This window comes from Clarias gariepinus, chromosome 26, assembly GCF_024256425.1.
Source record: "Clarias gariepinus isolate MV-2021 ecotype Netherlands chromosome 26, CGAR_prim_01v2, whole genome shotgun sequence".
In the NCBI taxonomy this organism is placed as follows: Eukaryota; Metazoa; Chordata; class Actinopteri; order Siluriformes; family Clariidae; genus Clarias; species Clarias gariepinus.
The window spans coordinates 10,600,880-10,622,903 of record NC_071125.1 but is presented as its reverse complement, the minus strand read 5'-3'; the positions used below and the strand labels follow the sequence as shown (position 1 = coordinate 10,622,903).

At 38.4% G+C, this 22,024-nt stretch overlaps 2 protein-coding genes across 2 annotated transcripts in view; both read right to left on the bottom strand.

The window, feature by feature from the left end:
- Positions 1-7,416, bottom strand: part of LOC128513854 (receptor-type tyrosine-protein phosphatase H-like) — a 46,343-nt gene extending 38,927 nt beyond the window's left edge. The window contains exon 1 of the mRNA XM_053487400.1: positions 7,374-7,416. Within this exon, the coding sequence (XP_053343375.1) occupies positions 7,374-7,416 (43 nt within the window). The remainder of the gene's footprint in view (positions 1-7,373) is intronic.
- Positions 7,417-9,107: 1,691 nt separating this feature from the next.
- LOC128513853 (receptor-type tyrosine-protein phosphatase H-like) overlaps positions 9,108-22,024 on the bottom strand; it is a 33,607-nt gene continuing 20,690 nt past the window's right edge. Inside the window, exons 6-16 of the mRNA XM_053487399.1 lie at positions 20,616-20,870; positions 18,976-19,066; positions 16,556-16,609; positions 16,376-16,457; positions 16,144-16,234; positions 15,945-16,018; positions 15,599-15,733; positions 14,613-14,735; positions 11,791-11,951; positions 11,482-11,617; positions 9,108-9,953 (exon numbers count right to left, since the gene is read on the bottom strand). Of these exons, the coding sequence (XP_053343374.1) occupies positions 9,804-9,953; positions 11,482-11,617; positions 11,791-11,951; positions 14,613-14,735; positions 15,599-15,733; positions 15,945-16,018; positions 16,144-16,234; positions 16,376-16,457; positions 16,556-16,609; positions 18,976-19,066; positions 20,616-20,870 (1,352 nt within the window). The 3' untranslated portion in view covers positions 9,108-9,803. The remainder of the gene's footprint in view (positions 9,954-11,481; positions 11,618-11,790; positions 11,952-14,612; positions 14,736-15,598; positions 15,734-15,944; positions 16,019-16,143; positions 16,235-16,375; positions 16,458-16,555; positions 16,610-18,975; positions 19,067-20,615; positions 20,871-22,024) is intronic.

The window sequence follows — 22,024 nt, the reverse complement described above, 5'->3', positions numbered from 1 at the left end:
GCCTTGGAATTCGTGGCAATGGTTTGCTTTTTACCTAAAAGATAGGTCATTTGAGGTAACATGGAGGGGATCTACATCTGCCCCTCTATACCCGGTCTCTTGGTAAGGTCATATCATCGCATGGATTCTCATACCACTGTTATGCAGACGACACCCAACTTGTTCTCTCCTTTCCTCCCTCTGACACTCAGGTTTCCACCCGGATCTCAGCATGTCTGGCAGACATCTCATTTTGGATGGCTGCTCATCAGCTGAAGCTCAATCTCAGTAAAACCGAACTGTTGTTTATCCCTTGTGACTCATCTCCAGGTCAAGACCTTGTGATATCCATGGACAACAACCAAATCACTCCCTCAACCACCGCCCGCAATCTTGGGGTAACCGTGGACAATCATCTGTCATTTTCCCCACACATCGCTAACCTTACTCGCTCTTGTCGATTTCTTCTTTACAATATCAGAAGAATTCGCCCATTTCTTTCTTCACAGGCTACTCAGGTGCTTGTTCAGTCCCTTGTTATTTCAAGACTGGACTACTGCAACTCACTCCTGGCAGGCCTGCCTCTGTCCACGATTCGTCCTCTGCAACTGATCCAGAATGCAGCAGCACGACTCGTTTTTAACCTTCCCAAGTTCTCCCACACCACCCCACTCCTCCGCTCCCTGCACTGGCTTCCTGTAGCTGCCCGCCTCAAATTCAAAACACTGATGCTTGCCTACAAAGCTAAAAATGGCCCAGCACCCACTTACCTCTCTGCGCTAATTACACCACGCACTGCACCACGTTCCCTCCGATCCTCCAGCACTGCTCGCCTCATCCCACCATCTCTCAGGGATCGAGGGCGGCATTCATCCAGGCTCTTTTCTGTTCTGGCACCTAGGTGGTGGAATAAACTTCCTCTAGATGTCCGTACATCAGAGACTTTGACTATCTTTAAACGTCGACTCAAGACGCATCTGTTTCTCCAGTACTTGGACTAACCCCCCCCCCCCCCCCCCCGAAAAAAAAACCCTCTTCTCAGATGTGTTGGACTAATGGTACTTAGTTATTAACCTAGTTAACCCAGTGTAAGTATGTATCCAATGTTGTAAACATTAAAGCACTTTTTGTAAGTCGCTCTGGATAAGAGCGTCTGCCAAATGCCTAAATGTAAATGTACTCTAGGTGTTATTCTTAAAGTCAATTGTTCTTCTAAGTTTATTTATTGATTGGTTGATTGATTTGTTTGTTTTTTTTGTTTGTTTATACACCATGTTGAATGAATTAAAATGGAAATCTTACTCGCTTACTCAGTTGAAGCTTTTATGTGAATTTGTTTCCTGATTAGATTACATTAGTCAGGTCAACTTATATAGCACATTTCACACACAGAGGCTATTTATTTGGATCAGTTGCACTCTATATGCAGCAAAATCATCAAATTGTTCATTTACTTCGGTTCCTATTTAATATTTAATAGTTTGAAGCTATATAAACAGCCAATCTGTTAAACTGTAAATGGTTTTCTAGATAATATGCCATAAAAAGTCTATGGTTCAGGATAAAGTCCCTGATAATTATGATGAAGCTTTAGAATTAAAGCATTTCTCTATGTTTATAAGTTTTTCATGTAAATTGTGATCTAAATTACTTTGTGTATAATCAAAGATAAAGATCTTTTCAACAGCGTCTCTGTTCATTGAAAACCAAAATTGACTTACCCGCACAAGAACCATAAACTGACATGCAGACAGCCACATCAAAATTCGTCCCATGATGAAGCCAGCTCAAGCAGTGCAGAAAGATTAATAGGGCTCTCTGCTGACACACTACAGTCTAACAATCAATTTCTGCTTTAGTTTTAGTATAATAGTTATTGTAGAGAACTATAGCACTGCCTAGGTTATCTTTTGTTTCTTTTTCTAGTTACACACCCTTTCTCTCCACTGACTCAATGACTTATTACACCTTGTTTAATGGCACTTCTCTGTTTAATGCTGCTGGGAATATCCAAGCACTTCAACCTTTGCCCCCACTATATAACACTTCCTTATTGAAAAGCTGTTCTTGTATTATCAGTACCTAATGCACATAGTTATTTTTCGTCATGTCTTCTATTTTTCTGTCATGTTAAATTAAATTTAATAATATTTTTAAAAATATTATTAAAAAGTACTTTTAAATACTTGCACTTTATTTTCTCATAGCTTATTAAGCCTTGATTTTCCTGAGTGCCTTACCATGTATCATTTTGATTTCATATTTGCATTACACTTTGGGCTTGTTTTTACTACTAAAAGTGTTTTTGACCCTGACCTGCTTATGGCTGTTGATTTAGAATTGTGCCTTAAATCAGTTAAATGAGATGTGTATTAAACTTTTTGCACATAGTTCTGAACTTTGCCTTAATATGTTATATCAATACTTAAGAACAGTGCCATTTGAGGTTAATATTAAATATATAAATATTTCACAATTAATTAATTAGTTAATTAATTCATATTTTTGTTCCGTAAAATTAATTTTTTTAAACCCAAGAGCACTTGGCCATGGCATTTTATTCACACACATTATTGATCTACAGAAGTTTATTTTCTTTTGCTAAAATGATAAATAACACTTATGTGAACACTAATGTGCTCACTATGATGAAACACAAAGGGCAAGTCAGTTAGCTCCAAACAGGGAAATAGTTTACTTTCAGATTAAGCTATGACAGGTCTATTCCTCCTTTTTCTTTAGAAAACAAGGAGTAAGACAATGGTCGACAAAGAACAATGTTTCAGAAAGTTAAACTCAAATGTTTAATGAACACATCACTGCCAAGCACTGACCAAATCACAATTGGATAAATACATTTACTCATCATCTACAGTATATATTTCCAATCCTCATGGCTGCGCTAATCAAATTACTGTATTAGTTAAATTGTTCTGAGAATTTAAATACTGTGTATGACTTTCAAATTAAATGCTAATAATAATAATAATAATAATAATATAAACAGTGGCTTACCCACATATGGATTGTATTTTACTGTACCTCTGTACATCAATGTATTCAATTAAGAATTAAGTTTTAATTAATTATGTTTATGAGGCTATTCAATTCAATTCAATTTTATTTGTATAGCGCTTTTAACGATTTACATCATCACAAAGCAGCTTTACACAATCAAAAGAATTAAGTTTGTATGAAATGTGAATGTGTATGAATCAAAATTATATGATTGTCCCTGATGAGCAAGCCTAAGACGACGGCGACAGTGGCAAGGAAAAACTCCCTGAGATGGTAATAGGAAGAAACCTTGAGAGGAACCAGACTCAACAGGGAACCCATCCTCATCTGGGTGAAAACAGATAGCAGTGATTGATGTGCATAATAATATGCGAGACTGGAAGTTCAGTATAAGAGGAGATGTGTAAGATTAAAGTCCAGTTTGTTCCTGGAGGCTCAGGTAGACTGTGAGAAATTCCAGTCCTGAACTATTGAGCGACTGAAGTCACAGGTCCTCAGAGAACAGCTGTCTGCATCAATCGAGGACAGGACCACCTTCATGGAAAAGTGGAACCAACCCCAGTCACCACACGCATTCCAGGCAGACCACACAGGGGCATCCATGTGATGAGATCTCCAACCAGAAGCAGGACTCCAGGATGAGTTAGAGAGGTCCAGCGGGCAGAGGGGATCTGGATCACTGGCAGCTCAGGAGCGACATGTATAGCTCGACAGATAGGTAAAGGAAAAAGAAGAGAGGGAGAGAGAGAGAGGAGAGAGCAGAAAAGGAGAGAGCAAAGAGATGGAGAAATAACAGTTAGGTATGGTCACAGTCGAACAATGTAAAAAGTGAATGTATATTTAGTGCAGAGTGCAAGCAGAGACTCCGGCAGGACTAACTATGACAGCATAACTAAAAAGGGAGAGCCAGAAGGAAACACAAACATGAGGGCTTCCTGACATGTAAAGCAAACATTCACCTCACCGTCAGCAAACCTGAGTGATCAATGAGAGTGAGGAAGACAGCATCCAAACATACCAGTTCACCATAATACTCTACGTCCATGAGTCCCCCAGATCTGCTCCTTTACCTATGGCAAATCTATTTATAAAAATGCTTGGCTAAATAAATAGGTTTTTAGCCTGGACTTAAACACTGAGACTGTGTCTGAGTCCCGAACACTATTTGGAAGACTATTCCATAACTTTGGGGCTTTATAAGAAAAAGCTCTGCCCCCAGCTGTATTTTTCATAATACGCGGTACTGACAAGCAGCCTGCATCCTTTGATCGAAGTAGGCGTGGCGGATCGTAAGACACTAGCATTTCGCTCAGGTACTGCGGCGCGAGACCATTTAATGCTTTATATGTCAAGAGTAGTATTTTAAAATCAATGCGAAATTTCACAGGGAGCCAATGGAGTGAAGATAAGATAGGGGTGATGTGCTCATATCTTCTGGTTCTGGTGAGGACTCTCGCTGCTGCATTCTGGACTAGCTGAAGCTTATTTATGCATCTAGCTGAACAACCAGACAGTAAGGCATTACAATAGTCCAACCTAGAGGTGATAAAAGCATGAACTAGTTTTTCTGCGTCGTTTAGCGACAATAAATTTCTTATTCTGGCAATATTTCTGAGGTGAAAGAATGCTATCCTGGTAATATTATCTACATGTGCTTCAAATGAAAGGCTGGAATCAATAATCACACCAAGGTCTTTCACTGTGCCATTTGATGGAACAGAAAGGCCATCTAAAGTTACGGTGTGATCTAAAATTTTACTCCTAGCTGTATGCGGTCCTATGACTAGAACTTCTGTCTTATCCGGATTTAGCAGAAGGAAGTTAATTAGCATCCAATTTCTTATGTCCTGCACACATTGCTCAATTTTAGTAAGCTGTTTTTTCTCATCAGGTTTTGCTGAGACATATAACTGTGTATCGTCAGCATAACAATGAAAACTAATACCATGCTTACGGATTATGTTGCCCAGAGGAAGCATGTAAAGGGAAAAAAGCAGTGGACCTAAAACTGAACCCTGCGGAACGCCAAACTCCACTAGAGAACGTGCAGAATAATCACCATTTAAGTCTACATACTGATAACGATGGGTCAGATAGGATCTGAGCCAGGAGAGGGCTGTACCCTTAATTCCCACTACATTTTCTAATCTGTGAAGAAGAATAGCGTGATCAACAGTGTCAAAAGCTGCACTGAGGTCAAGTAATACAAGCATAGTTACACAACCCTGATCAGAGGCCAATAGAATGTCATTTACTACTTTAACTAACGCTGTCTCTGTACTGTGATGAGGCCTAAATCCTGACTGATACAGTTCATGCATGCCATTTCTATGTATATATGAGCATAGCTGCTCCGCTACTATCTTTTCCAGGATCTTAGAGATAAAGGGGAGGTTTGATATTGGTCTGTAACTGGACAGCTGACAGGGGTCGAGGTCAGGTTTCTTAATTATTGGTTTGATAACTGCTAATTTAAAAGATTTTGGTACATATCCAATGCTGAGTGAAGAATTAATTATTCTCAACAGGGGTTCTATTATTGCTGGTACTATCTGTTTAAGAAAATGTGTCGGTCTAGGATCTAATATACAGGTTGATGAATTTGAAGAAGAGATGAGTGAAATTAGTTCATTCTCTTCAAGGGGAGTAAAGTATTCTAGGTTCTGGTCTGACATGGCTAGATTAACATCTGCATCAATTACATTGTTCGGTTTCAAAACCTCAATTTTATGCCTAATATTTACAATTTTATTATTAAAAAAGTTCATGAAGTCCTCACTATTGCATGATGTTGTTGTGGAGATTTCTGCAGTGGTCTTATTTCTGGTTAATTTGGCTACAGCATTAAATAAGAATCTAGGATTATTTTTGTTATTTTCTATAAGAGTGGAGAGATATGTTGATCTAGCTACACTAAGAGCTTTTCTATAGTTCAGGATGCTCTCCTTCCATGCTATTTGAAATACTAGTAATTTAGTTTGACGCCATTTACGTTCTAATTTCCGAGCGGTCTGTTTTAGAGTGCGCGTGTGATCGTTATACCAGGGAGCAAGTTTTTTATCTCTAATAATTTTTCTCTTGACTGGAGCTACATTATCTAGGGTATAGCGAAATGTCGACTCTAAATATTCAGTCGCCTGATCGAGTTCTGTGGGGTCAGACGGTGATCTAATCGTAGTTGGGAACTCTGGAAGATTACTGATAAAACTCTGTTTGGTAGTTGATGTGAATGTACGTTTTATACGGTAGCGCGGCGCTGTGTGTACATTATTATTGTGACACACTTGAATTGAGACAAGATAGTGATCTGAGATAACTTCAGATAGTGGTATTGTGAATAAATTTTTTATACTTAATCCAAATAATATTATTAAATCTAAAGTGTGACCTGCTTTATGAGTGGGTCCTACTACACACTGATTTACTCCTACCGAGTCCAGTATAGACATAAATGCAGTTCTCAGAGGGTCTTCTGGGTTTTCAAAATGAATATAAAAATCTCCAGCAATTAACATTTTGTCTACAGAAACGACTAGGTTTGAGAGGAAATCTGCAAATTCACTAAGAAATTCCGAGTACGGCCCTGGAGGTCTGTAAATGACAATTAGCGGGATCGACTGAGCTGACTTAATATAGTTAAATACACTTATGTTACTATAAAGAATTTCAAATGAATTAAATTTGTGTCTGTGTTTTTGTACAATAGTCAAATTATCATTGTGAATAACTGCGACGCCTCCTCCTCTACCAGTTAGCCGAGGCTGGTGTATGTAGCTGTATCCAGGAGGACTAGCTTCATTTAGAGCTACATACTCGTCCTGTTTAATCCACGTTTCTGTTAAACAGAGTATATCAAACTCCTGATCTGTGATAATTTCATTAACTATAACTGCTTTAGATGCGAGAGATCTAATATTTAACAGTCCTAGCTTCAGATCAGAGGTGCCGGCTGCGCATTCAGTCTGATCCAAGTTTGTGGTCTTTATGCTAATTAAATTACTAAAACATTCTGAGGCTATGAGCTATACTACAAGAAATGAGAGCAGCACCTTCCCGAGTGGGATGGACACCGTCCCGCCCTAACAGGCCAGTTTTACCCTCAAAGGTCTTCCGATTATCAATGAAGCCTACGTTGTTTTCAGAGCACCACATGGACATCCAGCAGTTCAGCGACCATAACCTGCTGTAAGTTATGTCACCACGTCTCATTGGGATGGGACCAGAGCATACTACTCCATCGGACATCGCCTTCGCTAATTTAAACACCTCTATAAAGTTACTCTTACTAACCTCTGACTGACGAAGGCGTATATCATTAGCTCCAGCATGTACTACTATTTTTGAGAACCTGTGCTGTCCTAGAGCCCTAAGATTACCAGCTATATCCGGTGCTTTGGCTCTCAGGATACACCTATCCATGCCGCTGGCGCCCCTAAAGGTCAGGCTAATTTCACATGTCTCAGTATAGAGTCTCCTATAACCAGAGCTCTTTCAGGTTTCTCAGAGGGTGCATCACTGAGGAGAGCAAACCTGTTGGACACGTGAAGTGCAGAAGAGGTGTGCTCCGGTGGGCTAGCCTTAGCGTTAGCTTTGGCTGAACGAGTATGCCGCTGAGTCGTCACCCACTCGCCCCGCTGTGAGGGCTCTAATGCCGGAGTCGGGGGCTGGTTGTCTCCGCCTGTGGTACCCAGACTTTCCGCTATGGGAATAACACTGCTCTCACACTCTCTAACCCTCTCTAAAGTCTCCTCTAACGCTGATATCTTCACCGTCAGAGTGCTTACTAACACACACCTATCACAAATAAAATTACCACTAACGTCGGAGGAAGAATGTCTAAACATCCTGCACTCTACACACTGAACGAGCTGAATATTAGACATGTTATCATACCTGAGTCGGAGTTTAGTTGTTTGGAGCTGAATTCCGTTTGTTGTTCTTAGACGAAGAAATGTTCTCCAAAAAGCGCAGAAAAAGGCGAAGCCAAATAGTATGAAGATGTAAAAACTAGTTGCTATTAATATTATTATTGTATAAATGAAAAAGCTATGTAATTTAAACACAGATAGAAATGCCATACAAAATCCATACTTCTATGGATCTGCTAAATCCCCACCAATCAGATGAATCAGCCAGGACACATACTGTATAGTATTTTGAGTCTTTTTTGTTTCTGACCAAAAAAACAAGTTACAGAGAATCAAGAATTATGAAGGCCAAATGTTTATTTTAATGACAAATGCACATAGAAATAAGTTTAGACAAGAACAAATTTTATTAAAAATGTAAAAAGTGCAAATCACTTAGGATTAGTCATTTGACATGGTCCCTCCACTAGGGGCACCCAACGAAATCCATAATCTCTCAAGACAACGAATCCATAATCTCTCAAGCTAATCCCCTCAGATCCATCTATTTTATTAAACGCTATAAATTCGGCAGATCCGCTGAATCCCATGGTTCAGATGAATCAGTAGCCGTGATTTTAAGTCCCTTATGTTTCTGACCATGCAGTAAGTTTTCTAAACAACTCAGCCAGCTACTCGTTCCTCCAGTTACTAACTATCATTTACTTAAAACAACTGAATGGTGTCATTATAAATTTTTCTTTATGTATGGCACATTTATGTATTATGTATTAATGTATTACACAGTCATGTTGGAACTGGTGTGCAGTTGTTTCTCAGGAGTTGAGCTCGACCCCTTACTTCCAGTGAAATAATCTCTTAATGCTTCAGCATACAAAAACATTTGGGACAATTTCATGCTCCCAATTTAATGGGAACAGTTTCGGGATGGCCCCTTCCTATTCCAGCATGAGGTGCACAAGTGCAACAAGCAGGGTTGTAAAGAATCCCTCATTTGCCTCAGTTAAGGTCAGGGAAAAAGACTGGGCGAAAATGGCATCCATGGGAAAGTTCCAAGGTGAAATTACTGGTGACTAAAAAGAACACAAAAGATCATCTCTGCACTCCTGGAAAATGTCCACACATCAGTTTTTGACCTCAAGCTCAAGAGAACCTGAGTTCTGCAGCAGGACAATAATTTGAATCACACCAGCAAGTCCACCTCTGAATAACTAAAAAAAAACTAAATTACAGTGGCCTAATCAAAGTTCGGACTTAAAAACCCTCCAATGTGGCTAAATTAAAACAATTCTAAAAAGAAGAGTGGGCCAAAGTTCCTCTAAAGCGACGTGAAAGAATGCCAAGGGTGGCACAACCAGTTATAAGGTTAGTGTGCAATTACTGTTCACATAGAGCCATGCAGGCTGGAGCTTCTTCTCTTAGTAAATGAAATCATTGTTTAAAAAAAGTGCATTTTGTGTTTAATCTGGTTATTTTTGTGTAATATTAAAAATTGATGATATAAATCATTTCAGTGTTACAAGTATGCAAAAAAAAAAAAGATGTATGCTATCCCAGATGTAAACTATCATGATGCTACATTTTTGCTATGGTATTTCAGATATTTGCTACTGTGGTTGCTTGATATTAATGGTGTATGCCAGGAAGTTGATGGCGTAGAACAGAGTGCTTACTAATTCTTCTTTTACAACATAATGGTTTAGTTTCATGTCTGTAGTTTTTATGGCTTGGCCTGTACGAAGGCCTTCTTATGGAGAAGTTACATGCGATACCACAAAATGTGTTGCAGAAGTGGGTTGGCCAAAATTTCTTAGGGTGTCTGCTGAAAGGTTATTACAGTATATTACAAGAGCAGTAGTGTGGTATTGTTGTACTGTTTTGCCAGCAACGCAATGAGCGTTTGTATGTGTGTGCATATGTGTGTGCATGCATGTATGTTTAGACACCTGGGTTGTCTGCTTTAAACTGTCTTAGAACCAGTGCATTAGCATAAATTATATCAGGATTTTCATATATAGGCTCAGGAATAGCACATTCTTCAGGCTTTAGAGAATCCATGATGCACTGGTGCAGGAACACGTACTGAGACTGTGGGAGAGGAAAAAAGGAAAATTCTGTTTCAATAAATAAGGATCTTTATATATTTGTTTTATTCTAGGAGTAGGTCAGCTACTGTACCAGTTTAACTCCAGCAACAGAAACTGAAGTGGACATTCACTTACACTCTAGCTTTGTGCCTAACATCACACGCAAGGATTTATCAGCATGACTGAATTACAGTTTTGCTAAATATAGAAAAAAAAATTATTAACTAAAACTTTTAAATGTGCTGTAAAAAATAATGCATGCTCCAATTTGGGTAAAGAGCTGTTATTGCATTACTTCACAGCCAAATGTGATATCATTTACATTTAGGCATTTGGCAGACGCTCTTATCCAGAGCGACTTACATTTTTTTTAATCTCATTACACATCTAAGCAGTTGAGGGTTAAGGACCTTGCTCAAGGGCCCAACAGTGGCAACTTGGTGGTTGTGGGGTTTGAACCTGGGATCTTCCGAACCGTAGTCCAATACCTTAACCACTGAGCTACCCCTGGCCCCTATCACAGTTAACTGCACCAAACATGAAATAAAAACACTAATATTTTTTTAAATTGTGATGTTATTATGTCAGTTACAGCCTGTTGAATGATTCACAAGTGGCATGTACCACTATATCATTGGAGTTTAGTAAAGGGAATTGGAGTTTAGGCAGGTGCTATGCCCTAAATGACTGGGTGACGTCAATTAAGATTATTATGTTGATAACTGGGACACATTCAGAACATTTTATTGCAGATATGATCTATACCTTTCACTCACTCATCGTTATTACAGCTTAATCCTGGATTCAATATTCAGTTCAATTAATTCAGGATTGTAGGGAGCCTGGAGCCTATCCCAGGAAGCTTAGGGCACAAGGCTGGGTACCAACTCATCGCAGGGCAATGATCTATAACCTGCAGCTAAATTATTTTATTAGTGTACTGATGAAAAGACAATCAGTCAAATGTAGAATGACAATAGAGAAGCTAATAAATTAAATAGCAATACATTTCACACAACCTGTTACAAGAGAACTTCATATTACAGAAACGAAAGAAAAAAAATAATAATGCTTGTTTGGTTGTTATTATGGTATTAAAATTCAAATTTTTACTTTTCACATACACAACAGTATGATATGCAGTGAAATGCTTACACTACACAACTGTTTGACATAAAAAGAAAATAAAAGTGGCAAATGCCAATAGAAAAGAATATTAAATCTAAAATCTACAATACTAATTTTATTACAACAGTAATTTTATCACAATAAAAGTAGAGAGTAGAAATATGTAAAAATGTAAAGTACTGTATGAACTGTCAGTCTGTCAAATGTAACCTTACTCAGTTCAACTCCAATAAAATAAAATAGAAATCTTAGGCAAGCCAATGTAAATGTAAGAGCACTAACTAACAAACATCCACTTATCTTGTTTACCTAGATTTTTATGATCACATGTGAAACCTGGCCCATTTACAGTATATAATTCTAATGGCTCTTAACAGTGCTGTCGTAACATCAAAACCTACCTGAGTCTCTACCATGAGAGGTCGACTAAGCCTCATGCGATGTACACAGTCAGCAACACTGACTTCTTCCTCTTTATCCATCTGCTGCAGTAACAAATCAAGGGCAATGAGAGTACCTGTCCTACCCACTCCATTACTGCAGAGAGACAAAACAAAAACAAATTGTAAAACTTTATTACACTGCAAATTTTTTTTTTACCTTTAATTGACATCAGAGCTGGCGTTGTTATGGTTTTGTAAAATTTAACTACTGTGATGAAAGGGATACATGTGTTATACAGTACATATCCAATAATGTGATATTTTTACCTGCAATGTACCACTGTTGGTCCACTAAATGAGAAAGTCTCGATGTGCTGCCGAACAATCCATCGGAACTCAATCAAAGCTTCCGTTCCTGTAGGAACTCCATGATCAGGCCATGCAGTAAATTGGAAATGTGCTACTATATGCGCTTCAGAGGCAGATTCCTACAAACATAAACAAAAAAGGATTTTTTTCACATTTATTTTTTTAAGCTGAAAAAACAATATTTTGTGCATGCATTCTTTGTGGCACAAGGGTTTTAAAGAACACAAATGGGAAAAATGTCTTCTATATTTTTGAGTTACATTGGGATTTTTTACCTCCTCCCCAAAGAATTTCAGTTTTGCCAAAATGGATAAATCAGCCTGCAGTTGTATTTGTGGTTATCTAAGTATGCAATTTATTATGAATAACATGTTGGTTTAATAATAAAAATAAATAATAATAAAAACAAACAACAGCAACCTTGTGCTTGATTTTTTTTTTTCAGTCAAACAAAGTAGTGGCAGCAAATTTGATTAAGTGAAAAAGGTGTTGAATATCCAAATCACACAATGTTCTATTTCACAGAACATATTACACATATCAAGTGACAATAACCTGTCATTGATTTCTGCTGTAGTGACTGCAATGTTTATTATATATTGTACAGTACATACTGTATTCAGTTAAAGTTGGAACTTTACATACATTTCAGTTAAAGTCATTAAAACATATTCTTTCATTTTAAACAATAGGCTTGCCAAGTAGGTTAGGCCTTTTTTTTTATTATTTACAATTCTAGTGGATCAGAAGTTTACATACCCTAATGCATTTAAACAGCTTGGAAATTCCAGAAAATTATGTTATGACTTTAGAAGCTTCTGTTAGGCTAACTGACATAATAAGTAAAAGTCATTTAGAGGTGTTCCTGTAAATGTATTTTAAGGCTTAACTTTAGACTTTGTGCCTCTTTATTTGACCTTATGGAAAAATCAAAAGAAATTAGCCAAGACCTCCATAAGTCTCGTTCATCCTTAGAAACAGTTTCCTAATGCCTGATGCTACCACATTCATTTGTATATTGTATAAATCTGTATATTAATCTGTAACAATACTACACCATACAGTCATCATACTGCTCTGGAAGGAGACATGTACTTTGTACAAAAAGTACAAATACATCCTAGAATAACAGCAAAGGAGGAGGAAAGATCTGGTAGTGGACAGTAAGGACAGTGGAGGAAACTGGTACAAAAGCATCTATATCCACAATAAAATGAGACTGATATTAAGGTGACCTGAAATGCTGCTCAACAAACAAGATGCCTCCAGAACTGCCAAAAAAGTCAGATCATGGTTCCAGGCTGCACATGGGGACAAATATAATACTTTTTGTAGAGAAGCTTTCATGCCAAAGAACCCCATCCCAACCATTGTGGCCTTAACAGTGGTTAAGGCATTTAACTAAAGTTTGAAATGTCCCAGGTTCAAACCCCACAACTACCAAGTTGCCACTGTTGGGTCCTTGAGCAAGGCCCTTAACACTGACCTGCTCAGATGTATATAGTAAGAGTAGATGTCCTTTTTCAACAATTGACCATGGATACTGCACCGTAGGAGTTCATGATGCTGTGACTGCAGTAGACAGGCCCTGCTGTATAAAGTGCAGATGTGGATGTTATGGGGAGTCTCTCTGTGTACATAACTTCAACCTGGTTCCCTTTTCTTCAGCCAGGTTCAGGATATTCTCCTCTCCTTTCTTCAGTTATTTCTTGAGCAAGCATCGCCAGCGGCTGCGGTTGCCTGTTATGTCTTCCTAGTTCTCTTTGTTGATGTCCAGAGCTTTCATGTCGCGCTTGCAGATATCTTTCTGTGCTCACCAGCATGTTAGACACTCTTAAATTGGTAACATTACATTAGGTTAATGATATAATGTGCATACTTCCAGAGTCAAATTCAGAGAGGGAGTTGCATGAATCTATTATCTGAAACCTCCTGATTTCTAACACTCATTTGGAGTGCAGCCTCCTGTTCTTGTGCCATTTTTTGGAATTGAACTAGTTACAACCAAAGTATCAACAATTATAGTGTAAACTACAGTCATAGTGAAACCACACTGTGCTTAGTGCACTGTAACTGTTTTATAGACAAATCACAAGTCATTTTTAGTGAAACTGTCACTTGCCTAACCGTATGCAATTTGTTATTCTATCATTACATGCAAAATCAATTTTGTTCTTCATGAAAGTAAATATTCACTCACTTACAGTACTCTCACTCATCTTCTATACTGCTTTATCCTGTATTCAGGGTCACGGGGACCTAGAGCCTATCCCAGGAGACTTAGGGCACGGGGCAGGGTACACCCTGGACAGGGTGCCAATCCATCGCAGGGCACACACACACATACACACTCATTCACACACTATTGGCAATTTGGGAACTCTTTGGACTGTAGGAGGAAATCGGAGTACCCGGAGCAAAACCCACCAAGCACGGAGAGAACATGCACGCAGAGACGGGAATCGAGTCTGGCCTGGGAATTGAACCCGGACTAAAAGTTAATATACATGATTAAATGAGACTAAAACATATTCAGTTTTTGTGGACTTATAATAGACTAAGACTAACAATGATTAAAAGGTGTAGCCTATTCACCTTAAGGTTTGATGTTTTGTGCTCTTTATCTGTATGGTATTTCACTGCTGTCACATGACTGGGTGATTAGATAACAGAATGAATGGGCAGGTGTACTGGTGTTCCTAATAAAGTGAATGGTGAGTGTATATATGTCACACTCTATAGAATAAAATGACAGTTGTTAGCGTAATCTCTGAGCTTACATTTCTGACAACTAAAGCTCTTCGTGTCCAGCAACTCTCTTTTTGCTCTGACAGGACAGATACACGCAAGTTTCCGTAGAGGCAGGGCATGTCATCCATTGGCCAATACTGCTCACACTTAATCTGCAGAGAAAGAAATAAAAGGGACCAAAGTATTGATGAATGCCTCTCATTCTGAAATGATGAAACCTACATAGACCATTGTAAAGGTTCAATTTCAAGTTTTACAAGGGGTGTTCAATTCAAACCAGAACTTTTGATTATGCAGAAGAACAGAACAAAGTTAAACTACCTTTATTTCTCTATATAATCTCCTGATACACCTATGTACTTATACCAGCATTTTACTTGTGCTTGGATACCAGTGATGTAGAAAGTTTTCTCAGTATGGTGGAGCATTGTCAGACTGTCCGCACACTGCAGCAACTCCCTTAATGGCCCAATAATGTGTAAATTGCTAAGAGCAAGGTCAGAACTGTATGGGGGATGTGGCAATAACTCCCAATAATGTGCAAGTGGTGTGTTACACGGTGTAGGTTAAAGCACCACAGGATTTGATATTATTTATAAGAGCCCTTACGCAGGAGGGCTAACAAATTAGAAGTATATGAGAGTGCTTATGAGTGTGTATCCTGGACTGGGAGTGTGTATGAGACACACCGTTCACACACCGTTGGGGGGCGGCGATTGAGTTAAGAGCACTGGCATTGAAAAATTTGCTCAATTTAGAAAGTTCCAAATGGTCCCCCTACAGAGGAAAATCTTTGTGACTGTAAAGTAGGAATATTTATATAATTTATTTAATATATATAATATAAATATATTGATTTATATAATTTATATAAATATAAATTAATAATCACTTAGGCATCGACAAAAGCCTGAAAATAGTTAACAGTATCATATTAAGGTTATATTTGCTCTCTGAAAAACATTTTCAAATTGTTTTTAAGCAGCACTTTTGTTAAAAATTCATACAAGCGTACCCTTCCTCCTTCAGTACAATTAGTCAGCATGACAATAGCTGAAGACTTCTGCTCCCACACCATTCTCCAGAAGTCATTGACAGTGGAGGGGAGAGGACCCTGTGCAGCAATGTACTGCTTTTCCTTGTCATAACCCTAACACACACATATATGCACAAACATACACATATTAAAACATATTAAAATAGATTCAGTCATTTTAGCAGGGGCTTCTTTAAGTTTCTTAACAATATTGTTCATATGTTGGTTACATTATAGCATTAGTTATTTTATTGAATTGATAATGCTATATTAGAACTATATTTACTATGTTACATATATTTGAGTGTGTTGGTTAAAGACCTACATGAATATAGTTAGCATTGATGTAGTCTGTGTTAGAGCCAGTCTGTGGAGCAATCTTCACACGAGATGAATCATCTGGAATAGAAAGATGATTAATAATACATTAACATTTAATTGACATAAAGCAGACCATAAATGAATAACACTGCAACATTTTTTTTCTTTTGTTATATGTCTGTTTATTTGTGCTTAACACTCACAGGCTAATACATTTGTAAAACAGTTCTTGCTCTTGTTTTCAGGAAGTGTAGCAGCTGCACAGCTCTGATCTGTACCTACTCTACTTAAATCCTGTAAACATCATATGAACAGATTAAATGATTCATTCAAATTTATTAGTAATTATTAATTACATTGATTTTAATGGAAATATGAAACCAATGCACATTAAAATTATGACGCAGTAGATGCACACAAGTTGTGTGTCTGTACCTCATATTCCCCAATAAAGCCACAGTTCTGATCACGGCTCATGGTGCTAAAATGCATTGGGAAGTTCTTCAGGGGGATTGGTCTAAAGGAAAAAGGGGGCGGGGGGAATTTTAGTAACCAGACCATCCACATTAATATACTGTATGTGTAAACAAAAATATGTAGTGAAATCATTCTTACTTGTAGATATTACTGGACAGTTTGGGCTCATTAGAGGATTTGAACTTGCTATTACTGTAACAAAGCAATCGCACAACAATGGACAAATTTCCAATTAAAGCAGTGTTAACAAATTCTATATAGAAACCCAGCTACCAACACTGTAATAAACAGGTGATCATGACAAATGTATTTAAATTTAAGTGCTGTAAAAAAGTAACTGCTAAAGGCATGATTGCTGCCAGACCTGTTGGATCAAGAACTTAAATAGAACCTGTCTGACATAGTGAAGCATGCCTAAAGATTTCAAAAAGGAATTTTAAAATAAATTCATGAACAGAAAAGAAACAAAGTAATTGACATATATTAGTCTGGGAAGGGTTACAAAGCCATTTCTAAGGCTTTGGAACACCAGCGAACCACGTGAGAGCCATTATCCACAAATGGAGAAAACTTGGAACAGTGGTGAACCTTCCCAGGAATGGTCAGCCTTCCAAAATTAACCCAAGACCACAACAACTACTCCTTCAGGACCTCATAAAACTTTTACGTCTGGCAAACACCCTTATCCAGAGCGACTTACATCTGTATTTCATTATACATGTGAGCAGTTGAGGGTTATGGGCCTTGTTCAAGGGCCCAACAGGAACAACATGGCTGTCTTAAGATTTGAACCTGGGATCTTCTGAACCATGGTCCAATGTCCCAGACCCCCATAAAAGTTCCCAGGATAACATCTTTATTAATAAGAAAGAGACTGACTAAAAATAACCCAAAGGCCATCTCTTATTTGCAAAAAACATCTTAATTATCCTCAAGACTTTTAGGCAAATATTCTGTGGACTAATGAGACCAAACCTGGATGTTTTGGAAGATGTGTGACCCATAGATATGGCATAAAACTAACAGCATTACATAAAAAGAACATCATACCAACAGCAGGAGCAATTTTGTAAGTGAGGGGCCATAAGGGGGGGGGGGGGGATCATTAACTGTCAGGGGGGGCCCATGATAAATCAAATCTAATTAGAAATACATAATGACAAAAAATATTAGGCATGATTTACAAAATATAATATGGGTAGTTATTGAGTTAAATGTTGTGGGAGGCAGATGATTCGCTGTGGTGACACCTGAAAGGAAATAGCCGAAAGACAAAGAAGAAGATTAAGTTAAATGTAGCACTGCCACAAGAGCCTGAAAATCATAAAAATCATCACTGCCACAAGAGCCATCAAAGCATTTTAAGAAAAGATTTTTATACATTTAATCATAAAAACAACTGTGAGGCAGTGGGGCAGTGGTGGCTCAGAGAGTTACTGATCGGAAGATCGGCGGTTTGATCCGCAGCTCCACCAGGATGCCACTGTTGGGCCCTTGAGCAAGGCCCTTAACCCTGTCTGCTCCAGGGGCGCCGTATCATAGCTGACCCTGCACTCTTACCTCAGTTACGCTGGGATATGCCAAGAAGGAATTTCACTGTGCTGTAATGTATATGTGACAAATAAAGGCTTAACTAAACTAAAACTGATAAACATTTATCTATTTACTTATTACAGTATGTGGCTGCTACAGTAAATCATTTCTATTCAGCAGTCTGCCGGTCAGTTTTGATCAGTCACAAGAAAATAATCAGACAAACATGCTATCAGGGTGATATAAAAAAAAATTTAATTGACAGTATACAAGCCATAAACAGTGTGCTGTGTCGTGGTTGAGATCAAGCAATGAGTGACAGCGGTCCAAGCCAGTGAGTGGTTGATGGCACTCTAAGCCAATGAGTGATTTACCACGCTCTGGGTCTAAATCATTGACGGCACTCTAATAAAATAACATTTGGCATTGTTAGATTGATAAATTAAATAAATGAATGAATAAGTTTGGAACTTGATTTGTAACCCTTTTCAGACTTTTCAACATTTGGCATTGTTAGGTTGATAAATAAAATAAATTAATGAATAAGTTTGGAACTTGATTTGTAACCCTTTTTAGACTGATACATGTCATGTCAATTACTTTGCTTCTCATCTGTTCTTGAATTTCTTTAGATTTTTTAATACTGCATAAGCTGCAGGTTTTTTTGCCTACTATGTTATTTTATTTGATCGATTAATTCATGAATGCTGATTTGCCTTTCTTAACATTAGGTAGGAGCCATGTTCCATTCTGTGATGTGCAGGAACATTTTTCATTGTTCAAATTTTGCCAAGAAGACGAAATTTTTAAAAAGTTTAAAAGTAATATTTTTTTGTGGTTGTTACAGTATTTTTGGAAGATTAATGTTTCCTTAAGTGTATATTCATAGTCTGTCTTCCACATTGCACATGAGACCAAAGATCAACAGTGGATGTAATGACAGATAAGTGCATTGGTGGTATAAGCAGAATAAATCCATCCGTAACTGAAGAACTGTACTCATATACAGCAATAGCAAAACTCACCTGAATAACCTTGACCTGTGATGCCATATAAAGATACCAATACAAAGGATGAGAATAGCCAGAAGAACTGTTAGAACACCCGCTATGGCTCCTGTAAAATAGAGTAAAATAGCTATAGATAGTCTAGTGATTATATATACTACCGCTCAAAAGTTTGTGATTACTTGCAAATTTCTTTTTTCATTTTTGTTTTGTGATTTATTTTCTACATTCTACAACAATACTGGAGATTTCAAATCTATGAAATAATACATATGGAATTAGGTAATTATGTAACAACAACAGTCAGTTGTTATTTTAAGACAGGTCATTATTTTAAGACTCCCTCTTTGGGGGGTATGTACATATATGAGCACATTCTTCTGGTGCAGAGCCAGCCTAAAAAGTTTGAATGGTTTTTATCTGTCAGTAGCTCTACTCCACACCTCCAAACCTTTTCTTAACAAGATTCCAGGTCTTAACTCACATATTGATTCACATATTGATTTTCCCACTAACACTATGAGGGTTTTATGGATGTTCTCAATGAAGACATGAAAGATCAGAATTTCTTTGTAGTATTAATTTAGGAAAATTATATTTGTCAGTACTTTTGACTTAGACGAAGAAGCAGATCACATTTTATGACTAATTAATGCAGAAAATCATAAAATTCCAAAAGGTTGGAAAAGAAGCAAAAATATTTTATAGAATTAAAGCTGTTCTAATGGCTTTATTGTAAAATGCTGGTTTGTCACAAATCTGTGTGTATATATATATAATACATATCAGAGAAAACAGGACAAATTGTTGGTGCGCGTCTCGCTGGCGCATTTGTGACCAAGATAGCAAGTCTTTTGTGATGTATCAAGAGCCATCAGGGTAATGTCAGCACACCACCAAGAAGGACAAACCACATCCAACAAACGTAACTGTGGATGCAAGAGGAAGCTGTCTGAAAGGGATGTCTGGGTGCTAACCCTGATTGTATACAAAAAACATAAAGCCACAGCTGCACAACTCACTGCAGAAATAATTAGTACCTCAACTCTTCTGTTTCCACCAAAACTGTTCATTGGGAGCTCCACAGGGTCAATGTACATGGCCGAGCTGCTATAGCCAAACCTTTGGTCACTCGTGCCAATGCCAAACATTGGTTTCAATGGTGTCAGCAGCAAAAATCTTAGGCTGTGGACAACGTGAAGCATGTATTGTTCTTTGATGAGTCCACCTTCACTGTCTTTCTCACATCCAGGAGAGTTACGGTTTTGAGAAGCCCCAAAGAAACGTAGAAACCCAGACTGTTGCAGGCCCAGAGTGAAGCATGGGGGTGGTTCAGTGACAGGAAGTGTTTTCCTCCACCAGCATCACATAGTGACCTGACAACTATTCTGGAAGAAGAATGACTCAAAATCCCTCTGGCCACTGTGCAGTATCTGTTATTCCCAAGACGAATTGCTGCTGTATTGGCCCCCTACACCATACTAATGAATTATTGTGGTCTAAAAGCATGCGTTTCAGTTTCATTGTCCAAAATATGATTGTCACAAACTAAATAAGGTCTATAACCAGAACTGTTTCTTTTTTACCTCTGTCATTTACCGTATATTCTTGGTTCTTTTTGATTTTTGTGTACAACACTCATGTTCAGCCTTTCTTACCTCTTGGGTCAGTCTGACAGGTGATTGAAACTGGGATACTCCGCTCAGGCCCAGAGAGTGCGGAGACACTAAGGGTGTACCACTGGGCTGGCATTAGTCCATCGATATACAGTCTTTCCCCTGTTTGATTAAAGCTCCTGCTTTTTATGTTGACCTGTACAGCTGTCCTCCCTCCATTTGGAGGATCCCAAACAAGAGTTAGACCATAACCACCTGATGAGTACTGACAGTATAACCCAGTAACCACATTTGGAACTAGAAAGGAAAGAGTCATGGTAAATAAATAGCCCATAAAAATATATAAATAAATTTATATGGCAATCAAGATGCAAAACCAAATACTGGCCTAATAGTTTAGCCATAAAAATGGGTTAGAATCCTTAAAACCAAAATAACATGTTATGGCATTAGTCCTAATAAATTTGCATAATTAGAAATGTTAAATTACAATTAAAAAACATTGTTTTACCTTAACCTGAACTCTCTTTACCATAAATATACAGAGTAACGGGTTCGACTTTTTTTTTTTTTGCATGGGCAGCACCATAAAGCATGGACATGAGGCGAGGTCTTACAGGAATTTTTTTTATTTATTTAAGGATAAATGGGAAAGAGTTAAAGGAGGGGGGATGAATATAAAGGGAACGAATGATGTATAAGTGCAGGTCTGGTGGGCAGTGCCCCACCGGCATGCGGGCACAAGCTGGTGAGCGGTGGCGGTGGGCAGAGTGGCAGCATGGGTCCGCGTGGACAGCAGCTCCTGTGCAGTTCTCTCGTGCTGGCTCTGCTCTCTGGGGAGTGGCCGGGCCAGCCCCTCCCAGCTCTCTCTATGGGCGCCTCAGACAGGAGTCCTCCGTGACGTCCGGAGGCTGGGCAGATTTCTCTGGCTGTAAACAGTGGCTATGGCATGTACCTCTTTCTGGCCTTTGTCTCCTCAGCGGCAGGGTCATGGAAATCCGGATCCGCATGATAGTTGAAGAGCTGTAGAAGCTCCAGCAGTTTATGCTGTGGAGTTCAAAGGCACATTCCACTCTCCTCTTTAAAGTCCCTGGGGCTTGTTACATTGACCTGCTCGCATGCTGCTCTTCCACATCTTAGCAGGCACGTCGCATATATATATATATATATATATGCGAATGAGCGCACGCTAACGGAATCACTGCTGTAAAGTAAAAAAAATTATAATAAAAAATTAACCTGCACTTTACCATGAGTATCGAGTTCCATGAGCACAACTCCCTATTCACAATTATCCAGCAGCTTCATAGCAACTGCTGCTGGTTGCTGCCATTGGAAGAACATGGAGTCAAATTGATTATTGATCTGGTGGTTCTGGAGCAACTCCTCATATGGCTACTGCAGCAAACAGCAGCGTGAGTGAGAAGGCATCATCCAGCGTCGTTCGCCAA